The 23,359-nt window shown below is 41.1% G+C and overlaps 3 protein-coding genes across 3 annotated transcripts; 1 reads left to right on the top strand and 2 right to left on the bottom strand.

Moving 5' to 3' along the window:
* Window positions 1-1,690: 1,690 nt before the first annotated feature.
* Window positions 1,691-4,218, bottom strand: LOC123492909 (zinc finger protein 420-like). The gene is made up of 2 exons (XM_045226600.1): window positions 4,117-4,218; window positions 1,691-3,354 (listed from the first exon to the last, which is right to left on the bottom strand). The coding sequence occupies exons 1-2, from the start codon at window positions 4,216-4,218 to the stop codon at window positions 1,876-1,878; spliced, it is 1,581 nt and encodes a 526-aa protein (XP_045082535.1). The 3' UTR covers window positions 1,691-1,875.
* Window positions 4,219-6,589: 2,371 nt separating this feature from the next.
* LOC121572340 (serine hydrolase RBBP9) lies at window positions 6,590-15,820 on the top strand. Its single transcript, XM_041884404.2, has 5 exons — window positions 6,590-6,799; window positions 12,127-12,169; window positions 12,264-12,369; window positions 12,472-12,557; window positions 15,185-15,820. The coding sequence occupies exons 1-5, from the start codon at window positions 6,704-6,706 to the stop codon at window positions 15,406-15,408; spliced, it is 555 nt and encodes a 184-aa protein (XP_041740338.1). The 5' UTR covers window positions 6,590-6,703; the 3' UTR covers window positions 15,409-15,820.
* A 1,322-nt stretch (window positions 15,821-17,142) lies between these two features.
* LOC121572342 (DNA-directed RNA polymerase III subunit RPC6) lies at window positions 17,143-23,285 on the bottom strand. The gene is made up of 9 exons (XM_045226517.1): window positions 23,124-23,285; window positions 22,542-22,659; window positions 21,794-21,861; window positions 21,610-21,677; window positions 21,143-21,255; window positions 20,823-20,966; window positions 20,339-20,446; window positions 19,730-19,921; window positions 17,143-17,352 (listed from the first exon to the last, which is right to left on the bottom strand). Exons 1-9 carry the CDS (start codon window positions 23,177-23,179, stop codon window positions 17,275-17,277), a joined length of 945 nt encoding a protein of 314 aa, XP_045082452.1. The 5' UTR covers window positions 23,180-23,285; the 3' UTR covers window positions 17,143-17,274.
* Window positions 23,286-23,359: the final 74 nt, after the last annotated feature.

The raw sequence follows: 23,359 nt of genomic DNA, 5'->3' as shown, positions 1-23,359 counted from the left end.
TTTACTGTATCATCATTTTATTTCAGTGGGCTCTCTTTGAAAGAACTTCTAAGCCTATTCACAACGATATTGGGCTGGATGCTGATAGGGGAAACTTGCTGAATGATCAGAGAAATGACAGTAAAAGCTTTTCTTTTAGGCTATTTACAGAAAAAGTCATGGATGCTTTGCTAGCAATAGACAACAAGAACTCCACAGGGGCCGACCAATTGGATCCCGGTCTGCTTAAGTGTGCAGCGCCCATCATTGTTGGCTCAATAACCCCCATTTGTATTTAATATTGTTATCAGGAAATATTCAAAAAGTATGGAAATCAGCTCTTGTGCTGCCACTCCATAAGGGCGGGGATAGTAGTTATCTTAATAATTATCGCCCCATTTCAAGGCTTCCTTGTCTAGTTAAGATTCTTGAATCCTTGGTAAATGTACAACTTTGATCTTTTTTATCTAACAAATGTATTTTGAATGTAAACCAGTCAGGGTTTAGGCCTGGGCATAGCACTATTACAGCAACCACTTTAGTTGTTAATGATCTTGTCAATGCTTTAGACACTAAAATGAAATGTGCTACTTTGTTTGTGGGCCTGTAAAAAGCTTTTGATACTGTTGATCATGCTATTTTATTGAATGGAGCAGCTGCCTCTACTTTTAAACCCCTGGATGCCGTTTTTCATAGCACCCTTCGTTTTATCACAGGAGACAGTTGTATTACTCATCACTGTATTCTTTACCAAAAGGTTGGCTGGACCTCTTTGAAGTCACATAGATCACATCATTAAGCTCTTTTTTTTTTCACAAAGCCCTGCTCAACAAACTTCTGACTTACCTAACATCACTGTTAAGATTTAAAATTACAAGTTATCAAACCCGTTCACAGGGTTGGTTAACTCTGGCGACTTCTTTCGTGTCCAGAGAGTTAGGTAAATCAGCCTTTAATTTCCTTGCACCTTACATGTGGAATGATCTACAATACACTTTAAAATTGGAAGAATTGGTTCCTATGGCATTTCAGACTGTTGTTAAGGGACCTTTTTACTGAAGAATGTCTGTTTTTTATGATTTTGTTTTGCTTTTCATGTATTGTTGTGTATAATAACGTGTATTTTATTTTGTATATGAATGTGTAGTTGAATGTGTTTATTGTATTTTGATGTGTATTGTGGTGCTATTCAGGGCTCATCTGGAAAAGAGACCTTGGTCTCAGGATTGACTCCCTGTCAAAATAAAGGTTAAATAAATATAAAACAACAGTTGTTGTGTACAGCTACATTTCAGATAAAATTTTTGTACATTTGAACTGCAGTAGGACCAATCTACCTTGTTTTATCAGGGCTCTGAATCAATACTAGTTGTGCCCCACCCCCATGGATTTAAAATGAGCCCTCAGGCATGTCATCCTGGAGCCGGGCCTGGTCTCCACTCAACAATAGGAAGCATCAACCTATATCACTAGTGTTGAATAATGCCTGAGGCCATTTATTGATAAAAAACGATTTAAAACAATGCTGAAAAACACCTACTACTACAATGTTTAAACAACACTAATCTAACGTAGCAGCTGTAAAATAAACGCTTGAGCGGGGTCAGAGAAACTGGAAGCATCAGTTTTTGAGGCTTTGCCTCTTCTCTGTTTTCTCCCTAAAAACCGGATACCCCCCTATTTTCAATATACTGTAACTGTTAGAGGCTGACAAGTTTTGAGAGGGCTGGCACCTTATTGACCATGCATAGATCACACAGATGAAGGCCACAATGATGCACTTTAAGAAAGCTTGAGGTAGCAAAACTCCCACCAGTCACAGAAAGGCACGGCTTCTCTCCTATGTGTGTCCACTGATCTACCATCAACTTGCTTGAGCTAACAAAAGTGGGAAGGTTACCCACCAGTGTTGTGTTTTCTATTGTGTTCAGCCAGGCTTCTTGACTGAGTGAATCTCTTCCCACACTGATCACAAACATAAGGCTTTTCTCCAGTGTACGTTCGCTGATGTGATTTCAGCTGCTGAGATTGAGCAAATTGCTTCCTGCAGTCAGAGCAGTGGTAAGGCTTCTCTCCTGTGTCTATTCTCTTGTGTTTAACCAGGGTTCCTGACTGAGTGAATCTCTTACCACACTGATCACAACCATAAGGCTTCTCTCCGGTGTGTATTCGTTGGTGAACTATTAAATCCTTAGAAGAAGTACAGCTCATCCCACAGTCTGAACAGTGGTAAGGCTTTTCTCCAGTGTGTATTCTCTTATGTTCAACCAGGGTTCCTGACTGAGTGAATCTCTTCCCGCAGTCAGAACAGTGATATGGCTTCTCTCCCGTGTGTGTTCTCTGGTGTATGGTCAGGGTTTTTGAGAAAGTAAAGCGCATTCCACAGTCAGAGCAGTGGTAAGGCTTATCTCCTGTGTGTGTTTTCTGGTGGCTGTTCAGGTTGCTTGCCTGAGTAAAACTCATCCCACAGTCAGCGCAGTAGTAAGGCTTCTCTCCTGTGTGTATTCTTTGGTGTAACTTTAAATGCGCCGACCTAACAAAACACTTCCCACATTCAGGACAATGGAAAGGCCTCTCTCCAGTGTGGGTTTGCTTGTGTTTAACCAGGGATCCCGAATTAACAAAACTCTTCCCACATTCATCACAGCCATAAGGCTTCTCTCCTGTATGTATTCTCTGATGTGCTGCCAGGTGGCTTGAGTTAGTAAAGCTCATCCCACAGTCTGAGCAGTGGTAAGGCTTCTCCCCTGTGTGTATTCTCTTGTGTAGAGCCAGGTGTGCTGACTGAGTGAATGTCTTCCCACATTGTTCACAGCTAAAAGGTTTCTCTGCTCTGTGTATTCTCTGGTGTACCATCAGTCCATCTAATCTAGCAAAACTCTTCCCACAGTCAGAGCAGCTGTAAGGTTTCTCTCCTGTGTGTGTTCGCTGGTGAATTTTTAATTCTCTAGAAGTAGTAAAACTCATTCCACAATCTGAACAGTGGTGAAGCTTCTGTCCTGAGTGTCTCCGTTGGTGTGATTTCAGGTTGCTTGGCTGATTAAAACTCTTCCCACAGACAGAGCAGTGGTAAGGCTTCTCTCCCGTGTGTATTCGCTGATGGTTTATCAGGGAGTTGAATGTAGTAAAACCCTTCCCACATAGATCACAGCTGTAAGACTTATTTCCTGTGTGTGCCAGTTGGTGTCTTTTCAAATTACCTGACAGCGCGAACTTCATCCCACAGTCAGAGCAGTGGTAAGGTTTTGCACCTGTGTGTACTCTCTGGTGCAATTGTAATGACTGTGATGTTGAAAGGCTCTTTCCACACTGAGTGCAGTGGTAAAGCTTTTCTCCTGTGTGTATACTCTTATGCCTTTTCAGGTCCAAGTAAAACTATTTCCGCAGTGAGAGCATTGATGTGGTCTGGCTGGTTTGGGCTTCTCTAAGTTTGGTTCCTCTGAAGGACTCTTCCCACTCTCAGAGCAAGAGTCTGGTCTCTCTCCTGCCAAAGACAAACAGAGTATTCAGTTAAACAGCAAGACCTGAATGAAACCTCTACATGATAAATCCATCTTCCTATTCGGTTCAATCCAAATCAGATCCCTCAATAACCTGTATTTTCAGAACATTTAGGCTAATATTTTTTATTTTATTTGGTGGCCTTCAACATCATTGAGATTTTAAAAAACGAATTATGTGGAGCTTCAAATCTAATCATTCTCTCATGAAATGTGATGTATTTAGGCTGAGTAGAAATTGATATTGAGAACTACAATATTCCAATCAATGGCATAGAACGCATTTGATCCATTGTTAATATTTTGATGGTAGCCCTCTGATGGTCTAGGCTAAATATGTGGATTTAACAATTCCTACAGTATAGAACAACATATTCAAGTGTAGAACTTCTGTGGGATGCCACTTTAAAATCACACATCAGTTAAAGTTTCTGGCTGTTTTAAGACAGTACTCACTGGTGTTAAGATCTCCAGTCTCCTCTTTGTCACCCTCCTCCTCTTCTGTCAATGAGACAGTCATCTCACCCTCCTCATCTTTCACCCCAACCACTGCATCCGCCTCATTCTCTTCCTCCTCTTTCACTCTTAAAGCTTCTTCCTCTTCTTTCATTGTAACGTCCTCAAAAAATGTTTTTACTGTGACAGCCTCCTCTTCCTTCTCCCTTTTCACGAGAGCTTCTTTCTCTGTCCGGTAGACGTCCTCTTCTTTAACAGTGGGGAAGTAGCTCAGTGAGCTCATGGTCGGGATGTTAGCTAGCTAGCAATCTAGCTATCATTAGGGTCTAGGCTAGTGCTAATCTAGGTTGAAGATAACCTATAGGTGTCAGCCAACTTGCTGATTCATATGAAAATATGAAATTCACGAGGTAAGTACTAGATAGGATAAAAGTGTATTTAAAACACACAGTGACTAGTATACCGAAATGGTCTAAAAAGCTTCAATGTTTCGGCAATGACGGATAGCAGCAAGCTACGGAGGTGGGATCTGTTGTTGTTGTTGTTGTTGTTGTTGAAACTGCCAAAAGAACCGTGCCGTCCACTACTAGATAGACACACATTGCCATCTGCTGACTGGAGTGCATAACGCAGTTGAGGAAAATATTCTTTTTATTTTCAGACAGAAAAGTGTATTGCTTTCAAATACTTATTTTTCTAAGATTAATATGACATTATAAAGCATACTGCGTACATATAGGCAAACATGCATGTGTTGATTAATGCAAATTCGATTGACACATTTAAACACACATTACATTGTTAAAACATATTAAATTAATATTAGATGATGATACATTAAATAAGATTTAAAAAAGACACAAAACAGAATTCAGAACCTGGCTGTCATGTAAATGGTAACACTTTATTTTAAGGTACACATATTAGCCTCTATTTTCTCATTTGTTAGTGTGTATATAGCTAATAAGGCCTTTATTATGTCTTATTAGTAGACCTTAATTAAGTGTTTCTTATTCAAACATTATAAGTCATGTATTTACTGGTCAATCCGTAATAACCTCATAGCCATAATAAAGGCTTACTAATAGCTAATAAAGGGAAGGTTACACAAGAAACAGACTCTTAGTATGCTGTCTCAATGTTGGATTAATAAGGGCAAAGTACCTTAAGATGTGTTCCCTATACAAAATGTGACCATATTTTTACTTGTAGAAATATTGTCCAGACATGACATCTGGACATAAAGGGAACACCTCATATGCTATACAGCCCAACATTCAAGTCCAAATTTGATGGAAACAATTAGCAACTAAACTTCCATATGAATAGCCTACTTAAAGCAATTGGATTTTTATTTTAACCTATACCCATGTATTCTGGATCTACTGTATGACTACCATAATGTATGGTTGAAATATTTTCTAATTTGTGATGGAATGATATAATTATTTTGTCATTTGTGTAGGCCTATCTCAGAGATGGAAAGAGGTCTCATCTTTGTATCTGTGCCATTATGGTGTCTGTGACAGCATGGGCAGCGCCATTGAGTCTCCATTTTAGGCCCAGTGCAGTCAAAAACGTGATTCTCCTGTGTTTTATTCACATTTCCACACGATGAGGTTGGAATAATACTGTGAAATTGTAAAAATTACGATAATGCCCTTTTAGTGTAAGAGCTGTTTGAAAAGATGACCAGAAATGTCTGCCTGTTTTGGTGGGATGTGGTTTTGGCCTACCTGGTGATGTCACCAGGCGGTAAATTAGTTAATAGACCAATAAGAAAGAGAGTTCCAAACCTCTCTGCCAATAACAGTTTTCCCCTCCCCACTCAGACCACTCCCAGACAGTCCTAGCAAAATATTTGCTTGAGAAATTGCTCTTTGCTAAGAAGCTGGTTTTGTTTATTTTTGACCATTTAAATTGAAAACACTCACAGTACGATAATTAATCGTTGCCCAGAAATGATTGGATATTTAAATAAAACGGCTGCATTGGACCTTTAAAGTAGTCCATTTTCTTCTTCTTTTGTGTTTGAAAAAAGTGTCATTCATTTATTGTGGCCACAAGATGGCGGTGATATAGCTTAAATTCATTTACAAACCATAGCACCCTATTTGAAGAAGAAGACAATACTCTGCTCAATGGCTGATCGCTCCCAACACATAGGAATCCCCACCCAGTTGACTACTTAAAAATGAAGGGATTCGATTAATGCCCCAGACCTTCCCCGGGTGAACCGGGTTACATTGGTTTCTGAACCGGGCTGCCTCCCAGGCGTGAGCCAGGTTCCCCGTTTTGGCCGACGGCGAAGTCGGCTCAAAATAAAAGTGACGTAGGTTAAGCATGTGGAGTAATGAGTAGGATTCTGTGTTTTCACGTGCAAAAGTAATTGCTTTATCTCCTTTCCCAATGAAAACTAGTTTAAAAATTTGAACATATATCTTATGGAAAAGTGATGTTGTATGTTTCTGAACGATGCACCATGCTGCCTTGTTGACAACATGACCAGCACAGATTACTGTTTGATTTGAGAAGGGTGCACCTCCCTCATCGCTTTTGCCCGTTCACTTCTCTTAGTCGAACTCCCTCAATGGCCATGACCATGCTAAAACGGGTTGAGTCTATGGTCTATCTGGAACGCAACCATTCGATGCGCAACATTGACGCACTCGAACATGCACTGATAAGAGTCATATGACTACTCACAGGCAGCATTGTTTAGGGAAGTGTATTCAAACATCGACAGAAGACAACGTGGATAAGAGAAAATGCCATTGACGAAAGCGATAATTGTCCCAGGAAATGGAGCTGGAGATGTAGAGCGGTGCAATTGGTATGGCTGGGCCAAAAAACAGATAAATAAGGTGCGCACTGGTAAAGTATCGGAAAGTCTTAACAGCTTGCGCCCGCATGCTCCCCAAACGAGATGTGCGTTATGTGGCTCCTATGTTGAAGAAAACGTTTTCATGTATTGGTTACTCTGCTTGTTACATAAATTAGCTTTAAACTGTAGGAACCACTTGTTTTACTTTTGCCAGAAGATACCGACCCTACCTTTACACTTGGTTACACTGAGCTGACATGGGGTCGGAACGTAATCATGATTACATTAAGACAGCATGGCGCCAGTGCGAGATATGGTATATGGTACATCAAGAAGATTTAAATACTTATATTTTTCCTGAAAAACGGCCCTTTTCATCCTCATGTTAGCCAGTAGTGGCCATAGCAGCCATTATGGAATGGCAAGGTGGCTTTGAACAACAACAGAGCTGATTTGCTGACACTGCTAGCCAGGGGCGGTGTGTTCATTAGGGCGATATGGGCGATGCACTGCCAAACGGGAAAAGGAAGGGATTTTTTTTCTAATCAATTATATCACGGCAACAGTAGTTTTCAGTGTTCTAATCTAGACGTCTGATCTGCCACTAAATGTCCAATCAGGCTAAAGTCGTGCTTCAAATGGCCCCGCCCCTTTTGGGGCAATTTCAGTCAGGTTGAAAATCGCCCAGGAGTCTCTCATAGACTATCATGTAAAATATTTTTTTTTTCAAATATCAGAGCTTTCAATACAATCTCTATGGGTTCCGGGAGGGCTTGCACTTACGCGCTTTCGTCATACGTAACATAAGTAACCATGAACATAACTAAGAAAAGAGCGGGTAGCAGCGTCAATCAATTCACGTACAACTGTCAAGATGGCTAGCTTTGCGAGGCAAAGATGAAACTGAGGGCTCCACCAACCCTGGTATTTTTCTTGGACTTGTCAACTTTGTGGCACAATTAGATGAGGTGTTTGACCATCTTAAAAATGCTAAAGTTTTCAAGGGCACATCAAAGACCATTCAAAACGAGCTACTGGAGTGTATGCTAGCGGTCATGAGGGAACATATTGTGGAGGAGGTGAAGTCGGCGAACTTCCGTAGCTATCCAAGCTGACGAGACCACGGATGTTTCTACACAGACACAGCTGGTGCTTGTGCTGAGGTACATAGATAGCAACCACAAAGTGCATGAGCGCTTTTTTGAGTTCCTTCCCATCTCGGAATCAACCTCAGTCTCAATCGCCAGTGTGCTTTTGGAGAGACTGAACGGTCTTTTTGCCGACGACGAGAAAGTCAAACTCATTGCGCAAGCTTACGATGGAGCCAGTGTGAGGGGAGAGAAGGCTGGTGTGCAGCAAAAGGTGCGTAAGCATTTCAAGAATGCCCATTACGTGCATTGCTATGCGCATCAGCTGAATTTGATCATACAGCAAGCTAGAACAGTTTCAGTACAAGTAATGTAGCCTCTCTCTCTCTTTGTCCCTCCCTGTCTGTCTCTTTAACACACACACGCCCAAATCAGTTCACAGTTGATGTTGTTTAAAATAGTTATTTTTCATTTTAAAAAAAGTAAAAATAAAAAAAAAATCTGTTCATGTTCATTTTTACAAATCTATACAATTGGCCAGAATATGGTTGTTCATTTTTACAAAGCCATACAGATAGCTGTGTTTACCTTTTCTAGAAATTATTTTCAAATTCTGTTTTCAGGCAAAATGTCTATCACTGTTCATTTTCACAAATCTATACAAGAGGGCAGAATATGGAAGTCTATAAAAAATTCTTATTACCAATAACTTGCATCAATATTTTCAGTAGCCTCTATCAAAAGCTCCTGCTTGCTTGTTGTGAATTATGCTCAGGTGCACATATTTCCAATTCAACCATGAGGCCTTTTTGAAGCAAGTAATGTGTATATCAGTATTGACTTATATGCTGCCCCTGTCTTCATGTTACATTTACATTTACGTCATTTAGCAGACGCTCTTATCCAGAGCGACTTACAGTTAGCGCATACATTATTTTATCGAACCCACAACCCTGGCGTTGCAAACGCCATGCTCTACCAACTGAGCTACATCCCCTGCCGGCCATTCCCTCCCCTACCCTGGACGACGCTGGGCCAATTGTGCGCCGCCCCATGGGTCTCTTTTGCTGGACATATCTTTTTTTAAATGTGTGTAGGTCACCTAAATCATCAGAAAAATTGCCCCCCCTGAGAATTTTTTCAGGAGCCGCCACTGCTGCTAGCTAGCATGATAACGAAAAGGGCAGTTTTCCGGGAACACTTGCACTATTTTAATGTTCTCGATGGAGCAGTGTGGATAAAGGTCAAATTTGGAGTACAGTGGTATATCCCATCTCTGCATTGAGGTACGTTTTCCGACCCATATCTTGCCCCAGCTCCACGGTGTCTTAATGTAACCATGATTGCGTTCCGACCCCAGTGCAACTCTGTGTAAATAAGCGTAACTGTAGGGTGGGTATCTTCTGGCAAGTTTTACTCCAATGTTTGTAGGCTAAACAATGTAATTGTAAACACTGTATAGCTTCAAAAACATGGTTAAAATTATAATTTTGATCTCATGGAGTGGTAACATTTCTCCAGCCCCATTCCTAAAAAAAAAAAAAAAAAAAGTGCTTTGTTTGAACTGCAGACTGCCCCTTTAAAATGTGATAATATGTGCATAAATTGACAGGATTCTGCACAGATTATCATTGCCTGGACTCACTCAGTTTGAATCCTGGAGCCGAAAAGGTCTGTCTGTGCCCTTGAGCAAGGCCCATAACCAGTGGCGGCTCCTGAAAAAATTCTCAGGGGGGGCAATTTTTCTGATGATTTAGGTGACCTACACACATTTAAAAAAAGATATGTCCAGCAACAACATGAAGACAGGGGCAGCATATAAGTCAATACCAGAAGCATTTATTGACTGATCTCAAAAGTGTTGGCTTACCAGGGTTGGTGGAGCCCTCAGTTTCATCTTTGCCTCGCAAAGCTAACTCAAACACTCCGCAAAACTTCACACACTGGATTAGCCGGCTGAGGATGTGGCGGTTCTTGCTAATGTCGTAGTAAATATATTTGTTATAGTGAATATGGAATATGATATGTTGAGTAAAATGTTGTGCTAAGATCTATTTAGGTCAGGAGCTGGTTATAAGTTATGTTCCTATCCAATAACAATGGACAAAAGGGTCCTATCTTGTCAGCCTTGTCAGTTTCAGTTCTCCAGTAAACTTGTGATTATCAACACTAACCTCATCGTTGTGGCGGCGGACAGCTAGCCTGTATCCCTCATCCAGTTGAGTGGGAATGTTCACTCTCCCCAAAGCAGACAATCTCAAACAGCTATCCATGTGGGTCTTTGACAGCTCATGTTTCTTAATCTTTCCTGAAAGATGGTGCATGTCCGTTACACACCAGTCGCTGTCCAAGCGGTGCTGTCTGCCGTGCCGCCTTCAGGGTGAAAGAGTAAGCAGGGGGGTAGCAGAAGACTGCATTAGCTACATCGCAGCCTGCTAGCCAGGTTTTTCGTTCGTACCAATTTTTGGAAAATCCTCGGGTGTAGGACTTCCCCCCTTTAGTAGAAACCTGTTGAATCATTAAATTTGGTCTGGGAGGTCCTAATTGTTTCGTTGCCAATTTATCTTCATTTGTTCGCCGACAAAAAGGAACTTCTTTCAAAGACACAATCGAGTTGCACTGAAGCCTAGCCATTTTGATAGAAGTAGTGAATTGATTGACGCTGCTACCCGCTCTTTTCTTAGTTACGTTCATGGTTATATGTTACGTATGACGAAAGCGCGTAAGTGCAAGCCCTCAGAAACCCATAGAGATTGTATTGAAAGCTCTGATATTTGAAAAAAATAGATTTTACATGGGAGTCTATGACAGACTTCTGGGCGATTTTCAACCTGACTGAAATCGCCCCAAAAGGGGGGGCATTTGAAGCACGACTTTAGCCTGATTGGACATTTAGTGGCACTGTGGCAGATCAGACGTCTAGATTACAACACTGATAACTACTGTTGCCGTGATATAATTGATTAGAAAAAAAATCCCTTCCTTTTCCCGTTTGGCAGTGCGTCGCCCATATCGCCCTATTGAACACACCGCCCCTGCCCATAACCCTAATTGCTGCAGGGGCGCTGGACAATGGTGACCCTGGTCGTGACCCCACTCTCTGAGGGTGTCTTGGGGAGTTGGGATAAAATAAATAAAAATACATTCACACATGCATATTAATACCCACCAAATTATGTATTATTATTATATTCAGTGACAGATTACCACAAATGTAGCCTATATTCCTCACATATCACATTATAAACTTGCCTAGATTCCTCAGATATCATGTTATAAGCTAGCTCTAGACAGAGCCCTGCATTTTGGATGGATGGATATCCTCCATACAGGGTTCTAATTGATAAGTGCAATGCATGGAAGAGATATGGTCTGTGATTGTTCTGGCAATTATCTCATAGAAACTTCATTGGAAGGAAGAATGTTTGATACGCTTTTTACATTTGTATCACAAATCATTTCTGAGAATTATATGACGGACGAGTATGATGGAGTATGTCTAGATTTTGAAATAAAATGTTTCACATTAATTTATTCAACATTACAAATATTAATGTGAATATCTCAAAAGTACCCTTTTTGATTTTGTTAATTTTTTAGACATAATTGTTTTAAACAATATACTCATCAAGTACATCACATTTCCAGTGGGTGCTCTGCTACTTTTGAAGTTATGACACAGTGAATGGGGAAAATTGATTCAAAGGGAACTTCCTCTGCTGGTCATTTGCTGAAATATGATTGGTTAATGACCTATGTCAATTTCTATGTATAAAATGTGTAATATCTTCAAAAGTAGCAAAGCTCCCAATCTGGAAATGTGACGTGTCTGAAGAGTATATTGTTCCAAACAATGTCTAAAAATAAACTATATCAAAAAGGGTACTTTAGAGATATTCATATCAACATTTTCAATGTTGAAGAAATTAATGAAAAATTGCATTTAAGAATTTCGACATACTCCATATTTTAGAGCACACTATAAGGAGTATAATGAAACCAAGATGGCTGTATCATGTGCGGTTCACAGATCATAGGGTCTAAAAAGGGCCTAAAATTGCCACTTTCATCATGCTTTTCTCAGAAATGGTTTGTGATGCAAATGTAAAAAAAAGCCTATCAAACATCCTTCCTCCCAAATAAGTTTCTATGTGAGAATTTCCATAAAAATGTGATACGCAAAATATTTTTGGGCTATCCTGGCGTGGAATCGCCCATTTTCAACCTTTTACTTACTGATACGTCATTAGGTATTAATAGTTAACTTGCTGTCCTGTAGATTCCGGATATGACCTGCCTGTTGAGAAACATGCCTGACCCAGGTATGTAGAATTAAGTTAAGTATTTAAACCCATTCATTTTGGGCCTCCAATTTCATTACTGTGAGGTGCTAGGACTGTATTTTTCTTTTTCTAGTGACAGCCAGAGAGAGCATATGGCTGCCATTCATGCAGGAGGAGCTCCAATGTGATGAGGAGACTGTCATCATTGGCCACAGCTCTGGGGCAGCTGCAGCCATGAGGTAGGATAGTGATTACAAAGAATGAGGATATTCCTCATGCAAAATACTCTTCCCTTTTGTTTGGTCGAAAGTGACTATACCTAACTTTGTGGTACCATGCAGGTATGCAGAAACACACAAAGTGTTTGGCCTCATTCTGGTGGGTGCCTATACTTCCGACCTGGGAGATGAGAATGAGAGAGAGAGTGGTGAGTTTACTGATTTCTTACCAGTGTCACTTCCAATTAACTGCAACACCCACTTTTCTAATTGGATTCCAGCATTCAGGTTGGATTCAATCTTAGAATTGGGTATTTCAAAACCGAAAATTTTGATTCCGATCATTCGGTGTGTAGTCATGAAAATCTGGATAATCTTGATCCCACTGGAAGGGTGGATTAAAAAAGGTATTACAACAGAGAAATTAAAAAAGGTTACTAATCATTAAATATTTCCATTATGTTAAATTGACTGCAGTATAGGTACAGTGGGGAGAACAAGTATTTGATACACTGCCGATTTTGCAGGTTTTCCTACTTACAAAGCATGTAGAGGTCTGTCATTTTTATCATAGGTACACTTCAACTGTGAGAGACGGAATCTAAAACAAAAATCCAGAAAATCACATTGTATGATTTTTAAGTAATTAATTTGCATTTTATTGCATGACGTAAGTATTTGATCACCTACCAACCAGTAAGAATTCCATCTCTCACAGACCTGTTAGTTTTTCTTTAAGAAGCCCTCCTGTTCTCCACTCATTACCTGTATTAACTGCACCTGTTTGAACTCGTTACCTGTATAAAAGACACCTGTCCACACTCAATCAAACAGACTCCAACCTCTCCACAATGGCCAAGACCAGAGAGCTGTGTAAGGACATCAGGGATACAATTGTAGACCTGCACAAGGCTGGGATGGGCTACAGGACAATAGGCAAGCAGCTTGGTGAGAAGGCAACAACTGTTGGCGCAATTATTAGAAAATGGAAGAAGTTCAAGATGACGGTCAATCACCCTCGGTCTGGGGCTCCATGCAAGATCTCACCTCGTGGGGCATCAATGAATATGAGGAAGGTGAGGGATCAGCCCAGAACTACACAGCAGGACCTGGTCAATGACCTGAAGAGAGCTGGGACCACAGTCTCAAAGAAAACCATTAGTAACACAATACACCGTCATGGATTAAAATCGTGCAGCGCACGCAAGGTCCCCCTGCTCAAGCCAGCGCATGTCCAGGCCCGTCTGAAGTTTGCCAATGACCATCTGGATGATCCAGAGGAGGAATGGGAGAAGATCATGTGGTCTGATGAGACAAAAATAGAGCTTTTTGGTCTAAACGCCACTCGCCGTGTTTGGAGGAAGAAGTAGGATGACTACAACCCCAAGAACACCATCCCAACCGTGAAGCAGGAGGTGGAAACATCATTCTTTGGGGATGCTTTTCTGCAAAGGGGACAGGACGAATGCACCGTACTGAGGGGAGGATGGCTGGATGGGGCCATGTATCGCAAGATCTTGGCCAACAACCTCCTTCCCTCAGTAAGAGCATTGAAGATGGGTCGTGGCTGGGTCTTCCAGCATGACAACGACCCGAAACACACAGCCAGGGCAACTAAGGAGTGGCTCCGTAAGAAGCATCTCAAGGTCCTGGAGTGGCCTAGCCAGTCTCGAGACCTGAACCCAATAAAAAATCTTTAAAGGGAGCTGAAAGTCTGTATTGCCCAGCGACAGCCCCGAAACCTGAAGGATCTGGAGAAGGTCTGTATGGAGGAGTGGGCCAAAATCCCTGCTGCAGTGTGTGCAAACCTGGTCAAGACCTACAGGAAACGTATGATCTCTGTAATTGCAAACAAAGGTTTCTGTACCAAATATTAAGTTCTGCTTTTCTGATGTATCAAATACTTATGTCATGCAATAAAATGCAAATTACTTAAAAATCATACAATGTGATTTTCTGGATTTTTGTTTTAGATTCCGTCTCTCACAGTTGAAGTGTACCTATGATAAAAATTACAGACCTCTACATGCTTTGTAAGTAGGAAAACCTGCAAAATCGGCAGTGTATCAAATACTTGTTCTCCCCACTGTATGTGGTCAGTTGTTGTATTGAGAAGTGTTAAATAAAAGCATGTACTTACAAGTGATAAGAGAAGCAAGCTCCATCATTTATGAATATCTTTATTAATGTAGTTTAGTCATCTGTAGTAACATTATCTGTCCAGTACATGGCAAGGTTTGGGCCTATTCAAAGCACTGAAAATACAGATTCTGTGATGTTGAGATTTTAATGTCTGGATCAGAATGACCCTATCCAACCATTTTCTGGCTCAAAATCACCCAGATTGATCTGATCCTGGATTGCAAAATAGGGGGTTACAGAATCCAGATCATTCTGATTCTGAAAAACTGGGCCCAGGTGTTTAGACCAGCCTAGTGTTCATTTCTAAATTGGGATACAAGAGCGCCACAGAAAAGCTGCAGTCAAGTGTCCCTAAATCCAGTTTAATGTAAATCACCACTCACCAGTGGTTTATCCATCCCCCACCTCTAGTCACTGAAACAGTGGCCACATCCCAGGCTGCCTATATTGCAGTCGCGTTGTGCAGATTATCATATCGTAAATCATATTGAATTGGTTTAATGTACAACTCCATTTCCTAATTTGTAGAGATCTGAGACCAATCCGATTTGTATCCGATCTCTGCAAATGTGAAAGTAGCGTTTGACATTGCAGAGACCACATCAATATAATTTAATGATCTGATCATCTGCGACTGCAATGTAGGCAGTATGTAATACGCCCGTTATGTCTCCCTGTGTATCTCTTCACTCAGGATATTTTAGCCGGCCATGGGAGTGGGAGCAAATGAGAAGAAACGTTGGGCACATTGTTCAGTTTGGCTCCACGGATGACCCTTTCCTGCCTTGGAAGGAGCAGCAAGCTGTGGCCGAGGGCCTGGGCGCGGAGCTGCACAAGTACACAGAACGAGGACACTTCCAGAACACACAATTCCCTGAGCTCATTGACGCAGTGCGAAAGCTGAGAACAGCTGCTTAAAAAGCAGCAGAGTTGTCCACCATTGGAATATGAGAAGCAATGAGGACAATGGCCCAATTACAATTCTCTGTTCAGTTGCTCCCTTCACTGTGTCCCTCTGGGGAATCCTCATGTGGACCCTTATGATTAAGATGACGATATGCTGGAGATTCCAATTCATCAAGTGTAGTTCACAATGTCATCAATGTGCTTAATTTTTGCTCCATTACTTTGAGTGCTCTATGGAAGACTCGCCAGTTTTGATTCCCCTGGGTTTCCATCAGTTTGTTGATTCACACACATATGCACGTTTTACTGACAGCCGTGTTTCCATCAAACTGGCTTCTTGCGAATAAAATACTGTGCGTAATGACGTAGTGCAAGTAAAAAGAACTGTCATAACCTTTTTATAACTAATAAAAAACAGAAGTTCTATGTGTTTCCATTCCTTAACTATGTTGATGGTTTTCAGCACAAAAAGTCTGCAACAAACAGCCCACTCTGGTCTTGGCGCTTGCGCTCGAACAGAATATACATTTGAGTAATCGCTTGCACAGGCTAACATCGAACTCCGGTATAAAAACACATGCTATTGAGACCCTTCAATCCAACATTGCCAAACAGGAATATAACCGATTAGTGATCTACTAGTGTACCCAAATTATCTACATCATACCACTCCTTTTCTTCAATCAGATTGAGATCCACATAAGGCCTTCAGAGTCATGAAGGAACATACCAGTCAGCCCTACCAGATCCCTGATAGCATACTCCTCCACCCTTTTTCCAATCACCTGGCCAAAACCCCTCTGTTGAGATACTTCATATTCCCAACAATCTTCCAAGATTGCAAGTGTGGGTTTGTCTGAAGCACTACCCTTCAATCTGTAAGCAAGGGCTTTGTAGCAACATCATAACGCTCAGTCTATTTAAGAGTTGCCTTGGGTGATCTGTTCTTGCAGACACAAATTTTGATTGCAAACACATTACACTAACAGCTTTAGTTTATGAGATATTACATTTTTCTGTGTTTGGCTGAGAGTTTCCGTTTAAGGGGGTGGAGACTTTGCTAATATCTTTTCTCATACATCTCCCCCCAGAACCTAATCAAGCATCTGACAATTACGCAAGATTTTAGTTCTGGGTTAGATTTAGCAGATAATTCAAGGTTTTACCTGCAATTGTGATTTAGTTTTACTTAAATGCCCTATAGTCACTATCGATAAGAGTGTCTGCTAAATGACTGACTTGACCTTTGAAGCTAAAAAGGTTCAGGTGGTATCTCTTCCATTTTGAAACACTCTGATGCTTAAACAGAACAGAAGATGACAAGTTATGCTTCATTGATTGGGTTTCTGTAATGTAAACCACCGTAGGCCTCTGCAGAGATCTGAGACCAATCAGATCTGTGCCAATGCTGAAATAGGGTTGAACATACCAGGAATCCCATCAATACGATTTAGCACAACATGACTGCAATGTAGTCGGCTGTATGACTGCTATTGCTACAGGTAATATTCAGATTGGCAGAAGGGGTAGAAAATTGTCTCGTACAAAAAGCTTTAGGCTATTGCAATGCTATGTTATATCATGTGTGCTGTAGAAGTAAAACAATTTCTATGTTTATTTCCAGAGCAAAAGGAATGCTTTTGCAAAACTTGTCCATCTTCAACACTTTCATGAGTGCTAGATGGAAATGTAGTGGCAGGATACAATTGAGCTTGTTACATTCCCAAGGAGAGTCGACGTTCTCAGTCAGTCTTAAAGGATTTATTAAGCCGTGTATAAATAAAAGTATATTCAGATGCATCAAAGATTGCTAGAAGAAAAATATACATGAAACACTTTCTCCACAGAGAAAAAAAACTAAACAAGCCAAGACACCAGTCAAAAGTCCAGCCACTCTGCCATATACACACAGTTTGAGGGGGATATCTCGCCTCCTTCATGACAGTCATCAAACACCTAAGAGAAGAGACAGAAATAAATTATGTATACTCCTGGAAGAATACTGCATCATCAAACCTACATTACTTACTTTCCCTTTTTCTAGCATTTCCTGATGGCTATCTGGCTCAGAGTATGTGAGCGGAGCTGGAGCGTGGAGCGAGATTCCCAAAGGCTGGTGCCTCGGCCTTCTCGCCCACTCCAATATCGCTCACTTCACGAGCTCAGGGCATGCCCGGCCCAGTACACATTCGTAGTCTACTTGTGCGCTCCTATAGCCCCTTACTTTAGCTACTGTTTTGGAGTATGCTAAATATCTTCATTAAAAAACTGATAAAACACACAGGTGCTAAATCAAGGTGACTTACAAAGATGAGGACCAAGAGCAAGAGAGGGAGTGCGGTTATGTAGTGTCCACAACTAAATAATAATTGTGGAATCTGAAAAGACACTTATCCCAAAAGCATGATGATGTACTTACTACGTGCACATACTAAAAGAAAGGAACGAGGTGGGTAGATAACTAAGTGTGTCATTGTAGCAAAGTATTTATAAACAAAAAAATCAGATCTCAAACTTTTCGTTCTATTATCTATACAATAGGACATAATTGATTTTGACCCAATAGGGCTGGCATATTCCCACGTTCAAGGAGCTTTCCGTTTTGATTGGGTTATTTTGCCTAAAAACCTTTAGGCCTACCTATAATTTTTTAAATGAAAAAACAACTCTGCATCTCTGCCCAGCCTCGCAAGAGTGCCCAAAAGGGTGTTTAAGATCCCCAGTGGAAGCCACAGACTGGCCAAACTTGTGTTTCTAAAAATGAATTCAAAGGCACTAATAAGTAATTGTTTGTTTAATTTGTATTTAATTCTAAGTAAATCAAAGCCTCTATTTGCAAATGTATAGACTATAATGATTGTATACAACAAAATGTTGTTTAAATGCTGCACACTTTATTTCCCTACCAGCCTATTGTGTCGCACTCGCAAATGCTTCACAATGTATTTCTTTGTAGGCTATAGCCTTGAAATAAAAAAAAAATATATAGCCTAAATAATTCATTTCCATTTATTCTTAGGCTCCCTGTCTGGCTCCTGACCTATTTAGAGTGTTTATAGGCTGTTTAATATGACATGTAGCCTATTTTAAATTATGTTCACCTTTTCATGTTTATTCAAACACTTTTCATTCAAATCCATATGGTTTGGTTTCAATACTTAAAAACCAATTGGTAGGTCTAGGTAGTCACAAAAATAGATGGGTATTGGTTAAATTGTGATTTTAATGAATGGAACGAATTTGGAGCTGGAGTTTTGTTCCCGGTTTTTAGCAGGGCCGTAGGAAAGGACATGGAGTGCAAGAGCAGTGCACATCGCTCATCGAGCGGGATTTCCAACCACTCAACTCCGCTCACATGCTCTGATCTGGCTACAGGTGAAGTACTTTGAATAGAAATAGTAAAACATTTAAGATCAGAACTGTCTGCAGGACTCCTTTCTTTCTGCCCAGCCCTAAGTCAAAACATGCATTTCTAGTATTTGACGAGCGACTGGGCACTCCAACGTCCATACTAGCAAACCACTTACGGCCAAACTACACTGGGCATGTGTGTTTACGTGTCTTCTACACGTCTCTCTGAAGCATGCTCAACTGATAAAATGGCTGACGCTTTTGATTTGGGCCTCCGTTTGCTGCTTTTGGTATAGCAGACTAAACAACACTAACGAAGGAAAACGCAACACTAGTGATGTAGTTTTGGTGTTAGAATACAGTGTACAAAACATTAGGAACACCTTTCTAATATTGTTACATCCCTTTTGCCCTCAGAACAGCCTCAATTCGTCGGGGCATGGACTCTACAAGGTGTCGAAAGCGTTCCACAGAGATGCTGGCCCATGTTGACTCCCATGCTTCCCACAGTTGTGTCAAGTTCGCTGGATGTCATTTGGGTGGTGGACCACTCTTGATACACACGGGAAACTGTTGAGCGTGAAAAACCCAGCAGCGTTGCAGTTCTTGACACAAACTGGTACGCCTGGCACCTACTACCATACCCTGTTCAAAGGCACTTAAATCTTTTGTCTTGCCCATTCACCCTCTGAATGGCACACATACACAATCCATGTCTCAATTGTCTCAAGGCTTAAAAATCCTTCTTTAACCTGTCTCCTCCCCTTCATTTACACTGATTGAAGTGGATTTAGCAAGTGACATCAGTAAGGGATCATAGCATTCACCTGGTCAGTCTGTCATGGAAAGAGAAGGTTTTCCTAATGTTTTGTACACCCAGTGTACATATATCCCCAATGCGATGTTTAATACCAAGTGACATGCTGGTATGGATATTGAAACGGAGCCACTTGACTCTTGTTGCCTGTGGAGGAGGGCTCACCGGACAGAGGCCACAGGGCGCCTTGACCAGGCCCGTAGGCTGGATGATGGGGTTGACCCCTCTGTACAGCTTCATCTGGCCGTCCACACTGCCCACAGTGCCCTCCTTGGCCGCGATGATGGTCATCTCCACCTTGCCGTCGTAGATGAGCGTGTTCAGAATAGTCTCAATGTCCTCCATAGACAGGTCCACCTGTACACAAAGTGCAATATTCAGACTTACAACCTCCATAGGAAATACATAGCAACTGTATGCTGAAAGGTGAGACTGTTACAGTTGTTATATTTTACCCACTCACATTGTACCCTTTTCACCATATTTGTATAGAGTACCGACCATATTTTCCTGGATCTGATATTTTATTTTTGCATGGACCTTTCCAGCCCATTACCTGCAACTATGGCAGATTCATAACCAGGCCAGTGCAGACAGTACAGCTCTGTTTGGTCAATAGTGTGAAAAGAGTACTAAGTGTGGGCAAATATGCCCCGGTCCTGACCAACAAGTGGAGGATTCCACCCTGGTCTTGACAACTTTGTCCGTTATCTGCAAAAACGTGGCAAAATTGCTTGTCAAAACCGAACTGAATGTAGCCAGCTGCAGTCTCACCTTGCTGATGCCGAGTTCACAAATATACTTCCACACTTCGTGAGAGGTGGCGAAGGAGCTGTTTCTTTGCACCATGGGGTTCTGCTTGCTGTCCCTCGCCACCTCGGCCTGGAGGGTGACAAACAAACCAATATGACCGTAGAAATGATGTTCTAGTAAACTCTTGGTTGCCAGATAGCCTGTAACTAGGAGACAGAATTGTTTCTGGCTATATCACCCAGCCCTGCATTTAGAATGGGAAGAATTGTAGGGTACATTCCAAACCAAATGCATGTGGGCCAGAAGCCGTAAAGATTTTCTTTATGGCATAATCTATTAGATTGAAGCATGCTTCACACTGTTCCCAACGTTGATGTGCTCATATAAAATCAGTGTAATTAGTAACTTATTTCCAAACATTTACAGTACAGAACACACCCATTTAATTTATGTGACTTGTCCATTGTTAGACATTTGTCCCACTCCCATTCAGTGGACCCCTCACCTTACTCTGAAGGAATTTGAAACACTGCTGATTGAGAACCTCCACAAACTCAGACTCAAAGTCCTGGTCACTATACCAGGCTCCCCCAGTCACCGAGCGGTCTGGCTGCAGGTTGTATAGCATGTAAACCTTCTTCTTTGACGCCTGGACAAACAACAACAACTCATTATAGGTGAGACTAAACACTTATTACAGAGTTTGGATAGCATGACTGCTGATGCATTCATATTATTAAGTGGTACCTTTCTTGATTCAACTATTTATCTCTGGTTTTTAAAACATGTATTTTAGAATATTTTAGTGCTTGGAGCTCGACTCACGGCCACTGATTTCACAGCCTTGATCAGCTTCTTGCTCTCTAGGTTCTTGAGGATCTTGTTGATCTCTGTCAGTGGAAGGTTGCTCTTATATCTAATGTCCCTGCTCCAGATCCCTTTGTGAAAGGAAGAGGACAGTTCATAAATATACAAATGGAAAGAACATTGCACAAAGAAATACAATCAAGGAAAATAATGTTGTGGTGGTGGACACTGTGAGTTGGCCAGGTTTGAATGGACTTGATGGCCCCATCCAAAGACAACACCCATCTCTTACCCCCTAGCACTTGGGTAGATCTGAGAGGATTGGATAGATGTAAACAATATGGGGGAAATGTAACCTAGCCTATCAGAGGGAAAGGTGAAGCATTTGCTTAACCCTACCCAATTCTGTCTGATCTACCCAAGTAGGCTACCTAAGGGGGTAGGGGCAAGGGGTTGTCTGGAAAGGATGCCTCTGAAATTCCTACCTTTGTTTCCTGCATCCTCAATGACCTGATACACTAGCTTCTCTTGGTTGTCAGATCCTTTCATTTTGCTTTGGGACATAATAAAACACAGTTAAAGTTCCCAATCATCCAGACATCAAAGTCCTTCCTTAAAAGTATATTTAAAAAACATTGTTAAGTGTTTAATGACGATGCTGACATTTACCTTGCTGTCTGGGCATCCTTCATGCGGTATAGAAGTCCTGAGCTGTTTCGTAGAAGGTCCAACTGACCCTGTGTGCACAAAATCAAACTTTGTTACAATATTCTTATCCTCAGCATTGCGCTATCAACCAGAACTATTGAGCCAATGTTCTGAAAATCGGATCATTAACGAACACATCATGCATCATGTTCTTTAGCATTATGTTTTTGTTACTGACCAACATGAACATCCAATGCATTTATATGAAGGTTGGGCGTTATTACAATATTATTTTTTTAAACATTTTGTTTTTACATATTATAATTTATTGAGGATGATTGACAGCAATCGTCGTTGGTGACGACATCGTGATGTGACAGAAGATAGTCTAACCTATTTCAACTTGACTGACAGTAAAGCACAGAGTCAGGCAGTGCTAAGCAGAGAAGCGCATCGGTGGACATTGAGTAAACGGCCTATATTCCTATTTGCTAATGCACACTCCTTAACTAACCTGTGTCTAACCGTTTTAAAAACCTAAGTTTCCCTTTTCTCTCCATTCAATAGGAATACGACTTTGGGCTATAGGTGTACATACACTTTCAGTTTTATGCATTCTGGATAAAAGACACCCACCCACACCTCTGCTAGATCTGTTTGATCTTGTCAACTCCGTTGTCATTGTCAAGCCAAACGCATGACAATTCCATAAGGAGTCGCCAAGAGAGCAGAAACGGACTGGCACCCAGGCTACACCTGTGCCACTTACCAATGACAGTAGTCTGTTGATGGCCATGGCTCTCTGTTGAGCCTCCAACTGAGGCATGTCATTCTGGATCACCTGGTCTGTTATTCCATGAGGAAACTGTTGACAGAGCGCCTTTATCCTTTATAATAGAAGAGAACATTAACGTTAGTTAGCAACCTAGCTAGTCAGGACATCAGATTTACTATAAGTTCAACTATAAATGTCTTACTGCTTATTCCTAAATTATGATTGATGTAGCTAGATAGGTAGTCTAACTAGTAGATGAAGAGCATTAGCTTGTTCATGTACTATACAGTAACGTTAGTTAGCTAGCTCACTATAGCTACATGCATCAAACTGTCATTGTCAAACTTGTGGGACTAGGAGTTTAGGATTGAAAACATTGGCTGAATTAATTGAAACGCCCTTTTTAGCAACTTAGTTTAGTTTTATAAGGCATATTTAAAAGTAGCTAACGTTAAGTCCCTTGATCTAAGTGTTGCTAGCTAGTTGGTCAAATGCAGCCCATTTGAGCAAGTGAAAATAGACAGCTAACTAGGTTGCGAGCTAGCCTAGGCTAGGGATTTCTTGACAGCGACAAACCTGTTTTCAATGTCTACAGCATCTGTGGATTCCTTCTTTACTTTCACATCCGCCATCGTGGAGAGTTGTACAATATTGTATTGGTTAGCTAGCTAGCAATGCAATTCGTCAACATTTTGAACATGCGACTCTGGGTCCAAGTCGCATTTGGGTGGCTATATAGAAGCCCGGAAATTGCCTGTTAAAAACGTAGAAAATACTTTTCACTGTAGTTCAATTCATTTATAATTGGATTT

The sequence above is a fragment of the Coregonus clupeaformis genome, chromosome 17, assembly GCF_020615455.1.
Source record: "Coregonus clupeaformis isolate EN_2021a chromosome 17, ASM2061545v1, whole genome shotgun sequence".
Classification (NCBI taxonomy): Eukaryota; Metazoa; Chordata; class Actinopteri; order Salmoniformes; family Salmonidae; genus Coregonus; species Coregonus clupeaformis.
This window is presented reverse-complemented; position numbering and strand designations above follow the sequence as displayed.